Raw genomic sequence first — 11,325 nt, forward strand, 5'->3', positions numbered from 1 at the left:
CCAAGGCTGCTGCGCGTGTGTCTGTCTGTCACCTAGTCTCTGCAGCAGCCTCTTTTCCTCAGAGGGACTGTCAGGAGAGGCTCCCTGGTGGGCAAGGAAACGTTTGCATCTGGAATTCCTGACCCTGGTACTTCATCTTGCTCTGGATAGCAGGGCTGGAAAGCCTATGGGGCATGCCTGCTCTGAGACTGTTCCCTCTCTAGCCAAGTGAGTCTAATCCAAACTCTATCAGTTAGTGTTTCAGAATAGCTCCTTTTCAGTGAAATCTGAATAAGTTCTGTAGATTGTATCAATGCCAATTTCCTGATTTTAGTATTGCACTATAGTTATACAAGATGTTACCACTGGGGAAACGGGGTGAACGGTACATGGAAGCTTACTGTTCATTTTATTCAACTCCACGTGAATCTATAATTATTTCAAAATAAGAAATGTCTTGTTAAAAATCTCTTCAACTCCCTTTCCATTCCCCAGGCCACCCTTAAGTCCAGGTCCCTATCACTTCCCTCTTGGATCCTAGTAAACACCTCCTGGGTTTCCTTACACCTTCAGTTTTGGCACACACTAGTCCATCCAGACAAATCTCCGAGACACCGATTTTGCCCTATCTTGCCCTGTAATACCAGTGGAGTCTCATCTCTGCGTTTTGGATTGAACTGGCGCTCAAGGCCCTCCAGACCTTTCCAATCTCATCTGCTACTTTTTATTTTGCTCATGCCCTGCCTCCCTAACAGTATGCGTCCTTCTCAGGTCTTTGCTGAGGCTGTCCCACACTCCCAATTCCAGAACTATCGTTTCCCTTCTTCATTAATAGTAGAGGCCTATCTGAATTTCCTCCAGTGCTAAGGCTCCCACCTGTTAAATGGGAGTAATAATTCCCGCCTTGCCTCCAGTGTGGTGATGGCTAGGATAACGCCTTTAATAAACAATTATCAGTAAATTAAGGGGCGGTCTAGACAGGGCCTGCATGTCTCTCCCCTGCAACCCCCACAACAACAGTCTCAACAGCCAGACCTCCCGAACAACCAAGCCCCGCCCCTGGGGTCGCCAAAGGTCCGGGCCCCGCCCCTCAGAACTCACCAACCGCCAAGCCCCGCCCCACGAGACTTGCCAATCAATGGTCAGGCCCACCCCACGAGATACTTTAACAGCCAGGCCCCTATCCGCGTGCGTGCGCGGCCCCGCGGAGACGTGCAGGCGCCCGCGTAGCCCCGAGGCTGAGGTGGCAGCAGCCGGGCCAACATGGACCTGCCACAGATGCCGGAGCTGATGGGGTTGTCGCTGTTACTCGGGCTGCTGGCTCTGATGGCGACGGCGGCGGTAGCGCGGGGGTGGCTGCGCGCGGAGGAGGAGATCCGGTCCGCGGGTTAGTGGGGCCGGGGCGGGTAGGGACGACCCGCAGGGACCTCGCTCCCGGCCTCGCCGTGGTCCGACCTGCCTTCTGGGCCCGCGCGCGGGTCGGCCGAGAAACCCCCTAGTTTCTCCTCTTGTGGAATGAGCTTCGCTTCCTAACAAGAAGTGCCGCCTCGCCGGGTGGTCGCGCCCCTTCGGGAGGACTAGTTAGAACCTGGGTCCCGCGCTGTCGCTTTCTCGGTGGCCGAGGCTAAGGCACTTTCCTGTCTGAGCCTCAGCTTCCCTCTGAGGTTGCCTAGAGTGCCCTTCTCATAGAAACTCCCAAGCGCGCTACTTGTTCGTTATTTGATGAAAATGGGCGGGGTGGTGGGGGAAGGACGGACATTCAATAGTTGTAAGCACTCTAGTTATCGGATTTATTGAGTACCTACTACCTCAGTAGGCTTTGGGGTCTTTTACTTTAGGGAGTCCACTATCGGGTAATGGAGAAGAACATTTAAAATGTAAATGAAAAATATAGTGTAATAGGTGTCCTAGAAGAGGTCAGTACTAGAAACAGGAAACCCAAGGGTGGGTGTGGTCAGCCCTGCTTTTTGCGGGGGGAGGGGTCAAGAAAATCTTCACTGAGAGCAGGGAACAAACACATGAGATGTGGTCTTGAAGGATGGACGTGTAAGAGTTTGCCAGAAGGCCAAGGAAGAACATTCCTGGCACTGGCAGCATGCGTGAAGGTAAGGAGCCCCGAACAGCATTTGGCATGACTCCAGTGTGAGGGGCGAGCCCTGTTAGACAAGGCTGGAGAGGTAAGCCGAGAGCACGTTGGGCCTGGCCATCTTTGTATGGGGCCTCAGGAGTTTTTTCCTATAGGAATTGAGAAGTGTCAGCAGGGATGTAACACATGCCAACTTTGCACCTGGCCTGATTCTCAATTAAAATAGCTGTTTTACACAAAAGTGACTGGCACCATTCCTGGCGCAGGGTAACTCAACACGTGTTGGCTGCCTTTCATCCATCAGTTCTCTCTTATTCCTTTTTGCCTTCATTGCTTGTGTTGGGTACTCTGCTTGTCATTTTGTATATGTTATCCAGTTCTCACAGCATCTCTTTAAAGAAACCAAGGCCCAGAGCAATTGAGTAACTTACCCAAGGCCAGGGCTACCATAGTCGGTTGTGCACATTATTCCCTATGTAGGGATATCTGGCCAAGGATTTGCACTCCACTGGCTGTGCTGTGTACCCACTGAGCTGTGCCAGCTCAAAAAGGGTACCTTTTCTAATTTATATCGAGGTGCTATATGGACTAACAATAAGCAACCTCCTCACAATCCAAACCCAGATTCGATTCCAAAGCCTGTTTTTACTCACATCACTCTCTCTTGTTGAGGACAGGGGCCATATCTGGGCATCTCTTGCTGCTTCTCTCAATGCCGGGCCAATAATAGATGATCAGTAAATGCTTATTGAGTGAGTAATGGATGGATGGATGACATGGCCCTTTCTTATAGGCCAAAAAGCAAATGGAGTTCCACTTGACAAGTCCTTGAAATCCAAGAAGCAGAAACAGCAACAGCGAATTCGCAAGGAGAAGCCTCAACAACATAACTTCACCCACCGCCTCCTGGCTGCAGCACTAAAGGTACATGGGTACCGTGCACAACACACACATAAAAAGACTCACGTTCCTACAGACTTTTTCCTTCGTAGTGTTCTGTGCATGTAACAGACCCCCTCTGCCTCTGACCAAAGTCAGTTTGGATGTCCCATCCTATCCCTTCTCATCACATCGCATCAATAACTTGCTGTTAATCCAGGAAACTGAGCCCTGGAGTTAGGGCTGCACATTGGGGTTCCCCATCTGCCCAAGGGGTTCCTGTTCACTCTTCCTCCAACCCTCCCCCTAGAGCCACAGTGGAAACATATCTTGCATGGACTTTAGCAGCAATGGCAAGTACCTGGCCACCTGTGCCGACGATCGCACGGTCCGAATCTGGAGCACCAAGGACTTTCTGCAGCGGGAGCACCGCAGCATGAGAGCCAATGTGGAGCTGGACCATGCCACGCTGGTGCGCTTCAGCCCTGACTGCAGGTGGGACAAGGTGGAGCCTCAGGTTTGCCTGTAGAAGCTCAGCCCCAGACTTATGGCCTTCCCATATCTGGTTTGGGATAGTGAAGGGGGACCCAGGGTCTTCCTTGGGGTAGCAGAAAGAGAGCATCTAGACACCTTGAGCATTGCCTGGGGCTCCCTAGAGGGCTGTGCAGCTACGCAGCAAGGCAGCAGAGATTGGAAGGTCTGTTCCAACTTGGGAAGTACCAAAGCCTGGCTTCCAGGCCAGTCTTGGAAGCTGTAATGATTTTCTAAGCACTAGAGAGACACTAAGGGAGACAAAGCTATGGGAGTCCTATCTTCCGAGGAGGTTTAAGAGCTTTTGAACCAAGGGGTTAAGTTGTAAGGCTGACTGTAGGCCATGAAGGGAGATCTTGATTTTCCTCAGCACCTAGCGTAGGACCTGGCACACATAGTCCTCCATGTCCAAATGAGTGAGGGACTAACTTGTTTGCTACCTGTCTTTAGAGCCTTCATTGTCTGGCTGGCCAATGGAGAAACCCTCCGTGTCTTCAAGATGACCAAGCGAGAGGATGGGGGCTATACCTTCACAGCCACCCCAGAGGACTTTCCTAAAAAGCACAAGGCACCCGTCATCAACATTGGCATTGCTGACACAGGTAAGAGGCATTCAGAGGGTGGCGCTTGCCCAAGGCAGAAGGCAATGGCTCCAGTTATATGTGGTGAATGAGTTAATGCTGTCTCTCTCAGCATTATGCTCAGCCCCAGCATGATAAGTGGGCTCTGTGTTCCCCCTGGAACCTGGGAGCCATAGCAAATCCCCAGGGAAGGCAGGTAAGAGTCACAGTCTTCAGCAAAGTCCTTATCTGTGGTGACCCTTAGCCCGGGAGGGGAGCATGGACACTCTGGGCAGCAGAGGCCTTCGTAAGTGTCTCCTTGGAGATTGACGGTTTGTTAGGTAATTGACTTCAGCTTACGTCACTCCCCTCACTCCTCAGGAAAGTTCATCATGACTGCTTCCAGTGACACGGCTGTCCTCATCTGGAATCTGAAAGGTCAAGTGTTGTCTACCATTAACACCAACCAGATGAACAATACACATGCTGCTATATCCCCTTGTAGCAGGTGAAGATGAAGGGACTTTGGCATCTGGAATGGGAAGAGGTTGGGGCTGGGGGCCAGGGGCAGAGCAGTGAGCTAGCAAAAAATAGTGGAAAGAGCATACAGTGTGGAATCAGGACACCTAGATTCAAGTCTTTAGTCTATTTCTTCATCTATAGTTTTTAAAAGGTTGGTGTGGGGGTATTACACATCTTAGAGCATGGCTGTGAGGATGAACTGAGGTCGTGTGTTTAAAGGCACTTTAAAAATAGTGTTACTTAGATGTAAGTTGATGAACTTTCTCAAAGAAGAGGCTTAGTGGGTTTGCAGAAACCAGATGCCCTTAAAATTAAGTTTTAAAAGAACGTGGGTTGTATGGCAGGTTTGTGGCCTCGTGTGGCTTCACCCCAGATGTCAAAGTTTGGGAAGTTTGCTTTGGGAAAAAAGGCGACTTCCAGGAGGTGGTACGAGCCTTTGAACTGAAGGGCCACTCTGCAGCTGTCCACTTCTTTGCTTTCTCCAATGACTCCCGAAGGTGAGTGAATCCCCTGATTTCTTACCAGTGGCTCTTAGCCCTTCTTGGCAACCATGGTCCTTCTGCCTCTCTCTGCAGCACCTCCGAGGTGGGTGGGGTGCCTGACCCTCAGCGGGAAGTAGACATCGCAGTGGAGTCGGCTTCATAACTGAAGCCCTTCATGCTGTCTCAGTGCCCTCCCCTCCAGGGTGTGTTGGGACTAGAGCTGTGATTTTCCATGCTGCAGGATGGCCTCTGTCTCCAAGGATGGTACGTGGAAACTGTGGGACACAGATGTGGAATACAAGAAGCAACAGGACCCCTACTTGCTGAGGACAGGCTGCTTTGAAGAGGCGAGCACCATGCTGTGCCGCCTGGCACTCTCCCCTGACGCTCAGGTCTTGGCCTTGGCCAGTGGCAGCAGTATTCATCTCTACAATACCCGGCGGGGTGAGAAGGAGGAGAGCTTCAAGGAAGTCCATGGGGAGTGTATCACTGACTTGTCCTTTGACATCACTGGCCGGCTTCTGGCCTCCTGCGGGGACCGGGCAGTGCGGCTCATCCACAACACCCCTGGCTACCGGGCAGTGGTGGAGGAAATGCAGGGCCTCCTGAAGCGCGCCTCCAATGAGAGCACCCGCCAGAGGCTGCAGCAGCAGCTGACCCAGGCCCAGGAGGCCCTGAAGAGCCTGGGTGCCTTGAAGAAATGACTCTGGGAGGGGGAAGCAGGCAGGTTGTGGCCTTCTGTGGCCACTTTCCTTCCCAGGTACTCTCCAGCTGGAAACCTTTTGAAAGGGTTTAAAAGGGGTATCCTGATTGTTTTCAGTGGTGGCCCCCTCTCCTTTTTCCCATTGAAACTCTTCTTGCCTACTTAGATCTCTCTCTCTCTTCTTTCTGGTTGTGACTCCTGGCCTTACTTGACCTCCCAGGCTAATGACCAAGGTGCTTTTCTTTTTCCTGGGCCCAACGGGTGGAATCTGTCTTCACTGAGCATGGAGAAGAGTAGTAAATAGGAGAGAGAGAGAGAACATGATCTTTGACCTTGTGGCAGCACACCCTGGAATCCAAAAAAGTTTGTAATTGTGGAGTCAAAACCTAGAGATCTCCTGAGTGTTAATCAGCAGTGTTGCAGAGGTTGAGACACTGGACTGTTGTCCAGTTACAGAACTGTGGTGTGGGTCAGGGAAAGGCTAGTCCTAATCCAGGCAAAGCTCCCAACCTCATCAAAAAGTTTTTAAGGGATTCCATTCTGTGCCTCAGTTTTCTTATTTCTAAAATGGAGCATAATCTACTCTTGACCTCCTTACCAAGATGTTGTGAGAATATGAGAGTATAAAAGTCCCTTAATTTGAGAGGAAAATGGAAAAGAGTAGTAATATGTCATCTGTTCAATATCATTTATTAACTACTGGATAAAAATGAGTCTCATACACTAGTTTGAAACTAAATTAGAAAGAAAGAAACATATCCCTTGGGAAAGTGAAGTTTCTGGGATCATTTCATATCTGGTTCTGCTGTAAGTTGTGTGATAGCATCATAGAATCCCCAAATGGAGTCCTTCCTCTCTTCCAGGAGGTTGTATCCTTTTGGAGGAGACCCCTTTTCGGTTCAACCAACGTTTGAGTGCCTACTCTGCCCAGCACAGCACTAGGCACTGGACATAGATATGAATGAGATGCTCTTTGCCATCAAAGATGACTGGTTGGAGAGAGGTACACATGCCTCTTATGTGCTTTTTGTACGTTTATTTATAGCTGTAGAAGGCTGTTGTAAAAATCAAGGCAACAGAGGACTGAACCAGGTCAGAGGCAGTGGATATGAAATTGAAGTTGAAGGGATAGATTTGACAAGAGGTGAGGTATTTAGAAGTTCGAATTTTTGAATTTGAGGACTGCCTGGATGTGGGAAATAAGGGAAATGAAGAATCTAGGAAGACTTGAGCCCAGGCAAAATTTATTCACTCAAATCAGATTCTTACTCCCACTCCCTAAAACTGGGACCTCCCTTACACACCCCCAATGTTTGAACCACAACCTTTCATTACTCCCTCCACCCCATTACCACTGCTACCATCCACTCCACCAAAAAATTCTTGGTTATACTCCAGATGTTGTTATATCCTGAATTTACTACTTCTCTCCGTCTTCTCTGTTACAATCTTGGTCCTAGCCACTGTCACCTACTGGACTATACTATAGTCCTCATTGGTCTCCCTGCTTTTCTTGCCTCATTAAATCACTTTTGTACATAGCAGAGTGATCTTTTGAAAATGTAAGCCAGATCATGTTGTTCCCCAGTTAAAACCCTCCAGAGGCTTTCTATCACCCTTGGAATAAAATCCAAAAATCTCACTATGGCCCACAAGGTACTATGTAATCTGGCTTCTTCCTTCCTCTGTGATCTTGTTACCACTCTCCCAACCACCCCAACCTTGCTGTTCCTCCACCAACCCACATTATTTCCAGCCTCAAGAGGGACTTGTGACCGTGCTGTCCCCTTCCTTGCAGGCATTTTTCTTTCCTATTGGCTGACTTGTCATGCTGGTCATAATTCAGGTCTCAGTTTCAGTTACACTTCAGAGACCCTCCCTAACCACCCAATCTGAAGTAGCCCTTTCCACCAGTCATACCACATCCATCACATTTGGTTGTTTTGTTTGTTTTGTTTTACTTAATGCTATCTGAAATTATCTTGTTTGGATATTTGTTTGCTTTAGGGGTCTCAGCTTAAATGCTTATGGACGTCAAGTGGGTAGCATAAATGCTTGATTTGGGCCAATCTTCTGGGTGTAAAACAGTAGGAAATGGTGGGGACTAAAGTGATCTCTAAAGGGAGTGTGTCCTAGCTAGGGAGCAGGGGTGGCTGCTGATTCTTATTCAGGAACCCAGAAGAAATTGCCTGTTTCAGAGAAGCTACAAGTTGGCAATTTATTATAAAAAGAAAAAATTAAGCACTGTATGGGCAAAACAAAACACTGACATGGGCCAGATGCAGCGCCCCATCTCTCATTGGCAGCGTCTGGATTGTTCATTAACCCGCTGAAATGTGAGCTCCACAGAGGCAGAATCCTTGTCTGTCTTATTTGTTCTGTATCCCAAGCACTGTGCCTGGGATAGAATAAACCCTCAATAAATGATCTCAAACCAGGGGCAGCTGACAGGAATTTCAGTACTGTGTATATCCTCCCACCCTGCTTTCCACTGGTTTTGTATTCCTAATAACAGACTTCTGACTGATAATGCCATGCACATGGGTCCTGGTGAGTATTTGTATGCTGATTGTCAGAAGAACGAAGGTCTTTGCAGATCTATTTGGCTCTGGCCTTAATCTCATTGTACATCAAGGAGAGGAAGTGACCATATATTGGGTTGTTGGAAAAGTCATGACGCATTTTGGCAATGAAAAACATAGAAAAATACATCATGACTTTTCCGACAACCCAATAGAACGTTGAGTTACTGAAGTAAGGAGTCTTTGGTTCTGGTTTCAGCTGGATAGCTTACTGACTTGAGACCTTGAGTGGGTAGACCATTTGACCTCTCTAAATTTGTTTCCTCATCTGTAAAGTGGGAGTAAATCCTGTTCTGTGTTTCTAATGAGCCGAGTGAAAGCACTACAAAAAAGTCATTATGCAGACTTCCCTGTGGACAGAAAGCTCTCACTAAAGATGAGGCTGCTTCTCTTGTAAGCATGGAGAAGGCATCTGGATATTAACGGAGAGCAGAAGCCACTCTTTTTTTGATCAAAAATCCTTGTGTGTGCAGGCAGCTTTAATATTTTATTATTACTATTTCAATTTCTGTGGGTTTGAAAATTTTCAAAATAAAAAGTTGGGGAAATATTAAAAATGGTAGTCTATAACTTATTTTTTTATCAGTCAACCATATTTTATCAGACAAAAATACTTAAACCACAAAATATACCTTTAAAGACCTGTTGATAGTCTTGGTCAGTTTTCTCCAAGGTAATAATACTTATATTTATTTATTTAAGATTTTATTGGGGAAGGGGAACAGACAAGTTGCTGTTCTTTTGTTCTTCAGTCTAGTTGTGGAGGACGTCGCTTCACTGGCCCATGTTGGTATTATCATTGCGCTCTTCCCGGTGGAGCCAATCACTTGCCAGCCACTGGATGGCCACTGATGACCGCTCACGGTAGCTCACGCCTGCTGCCCGCCAGCCCCACTGCAGCCTATGCCGTCACTGGCAACTCACAGCAGCCCAGCTCCAGGTCAAGCTGTTGTTCAACATCTTAGCTGTAGAGGGCACAGCGTCACTGGCCCTCATGTGGGATCTGAACTGGGGCCCTGCTGCTCAGAGCTGGCGTCCCAATCCAACTCCTAACCAACACGCCACTCGGCTGACCCACTAATATTTAAAAGATTGTTCTGTAATTGGAGATGATAGGAGGTACCTAGGAAACATACTATTGTGATGAGTTATTGTGATGGTAGGTTATTTCATACCCCATTAGAGAGATGCAACGCTCTCCCAAGTTGGCCCCATATCTAGAAACTTAATAATTTGGGGATTCGTGTACGCTACAAAATTCCAGAAATATGTGTCTTCTGGTGAGCACGACTTGGTTTCAGCCCACAGCTCTTCAGGCTGAAGTCCACTAATGGGCACAGGTTGGCATTGCAGAAACAGCCACAGCTTCGGAAAACATGATTCATACACACAAAATTGTGACTGGCTTCTGAGAGGGACTGCATTTCCAAGCCTTCATTTCTTCAAGCTTCCAACTTCTCCGAGTGCAGGGCAGTTGGAAAAGAAGTAGTTTCTGCTTGCTTTCTATTCAGTGTAAGTTCCCAGTGTGAGTCCATTTGCATTTTCTTGATCACAATACTGGCTAACTGAGTGCTAAGAATTTAATCCCTACCAACTTGCTACTGTTTTCGCCTCAGCCATTCTAGTAAACACATCTTCATTTTTATTTGGTGAATTACCACTTCCGCGGCTCTTGATCCATAGATTTACAGGAGATAGACCCAGGCGCTCCATAGTGGGTGTGTAACCATCAGCAGATCCCTGGAATTTGCCAGAACTTGACAAAAGTGAAAACGACTTTCTTTTTCTGCTGGGATTGCTTAGTAAGTAGGATGTAGGCTTGTTACTATGTGTAGTCCTGTCCAAGAATGAAGGTAACCCAGGAAACCAGAGCCAAAGATGTAGAGAGACCATATACTGAGGATGCTGTTTCAACTGGAAAATCCAGACACACTTGAAGTTTCCACCACTGGACTTGTTATAAAAGCCACTAAGTTCCTGTTTATGATTAAACCAATTTGAGTTGGGGTACTCTGACTTGCAACCGAAAAAGACAACATCATTATTATTACAGAGTCCAAATAATTGCTCAAGGCACATAATAAATATCATGCCCAGATATTTAAATTTAAGCCTCTGGTACTAAGGTACCTACCTTTAACTACCAAGCTCATCCCCAACATTTGTAAAGCCAGAGGCAAGGATACAGATGGAGGCCCACGTGCCATGTCTTAATATTTAAAAGTTATAAATCAAACAGCTCAAATACTCTCTATCCTATTGTGATAGTTTCAACATCCTGGAAGGTCAAGTTTGAATTTAGAATTCTCAGACTCAGGTCTGTGCCACAATGTGTCAAAGCAAGCCATCCCATGGTTAAGGCCTGTTCCACTTTTCTTCCCATCTGGTTCTTTCCCACATTGCAAGGGATACCCAAGCCCACGCCTCCAATGCCATCATATCCGTGAAAACCACCATCCCTTGGCCACCCACCACTTGGGCCTTAGGGTGTGCAGTGTGCGTGGCAGCTCTGCCTTTCTGAGAATGGACTGAGGGGAGAGGCTCGTACAGCCCCTCGAAGCAGGCTTGGCTCTGGGCAGAGATTCCAGGGTCTTGGGTAGCTGGACTGTGGTTTGGTGGATGACGTGGGGACACAAGGTCTGAGTGGTCACATTTCCGTGGTCCTGCAACCTCTGTGCCTCATGGGGAGGGACATGGCAGGAGAAGGGCCAGGATAAGTCCCTCCAGGAGTCCTCTTGCCCACGTTTAACACTGTTAACCTCTGTGTTAACCACACTTCATTTTTTCCCTGCAGTTCCAAGTTCACTATTACTAAACTCTTAACACATTAGAAACAGAATGCAGTGAGTATTTTATTGTGTGTTCCTGGGGGATCAGTCAGGTATATCTCAGAGTTCTTCTAAAAGTTCCAGACATGTGGAAGTAGCCGCGGATATTTTTTTTAACAGGTATCTGTGGCCTGATTACTGGTTCTCCATTCTCACCTTTAAGTTTTTACAAG

The 11,325-nt window shown here is 47.6% G+C and overlaps 1 protein-coding gene across 1 annotated transcript; it reads left to right on the top strand.

Annotated features, from left to right (window-relative positions):
- Nucleotides 1-1,175: 1,175 nt before the first annotated feature.
- On the top strand, nucleotides 1,176-7,401 carry TBL2 (transducin beta like 2). The gene is made up of 7 exons (XM_019646942.1): nucleotides 1,176-1,366; nucleotides 2,859-2,989; nucleotides 3,255-3,439; nucleotides 3,926-4,077; nucleotides 4,417-4,543; nucleotides 4,902-5,054; nucleotides 5,281-7,401. The coding sequence occupies exons 1-7, from the start codon at nucleotides 1,243-1,245 to the stop codon at nucleotides 5,741-5,743; spliced, it is 1,335 nt and encodes a 444-aa protein (XP_019502487.1). The 5' UTR covers nucleotides 1,176-1,242; the 3' UTR covers nucleotides 5,744-7,401.
- The last annotated feature ends 3,924 nt before the right edge of the window (nucleotides 7,402-11,325 follow it).

Source organism: Hipposideros armiger, unplaced genomic scaffold, assembly GCF_001890085.2.
Source record: "Hipposideros armiger isolate ML-2016 unplaced genomic scaffold, ASM189008v1 scaffold_107, whole genome shotgun sequence".
Classification (NCBI taxonomy): domain Eukaryota; kingdom Metazoa; phylum Chordata; class Mammalia; order Chiroptera; family Hipposideridae; genus Hipposideros; species Hipposideros armiger.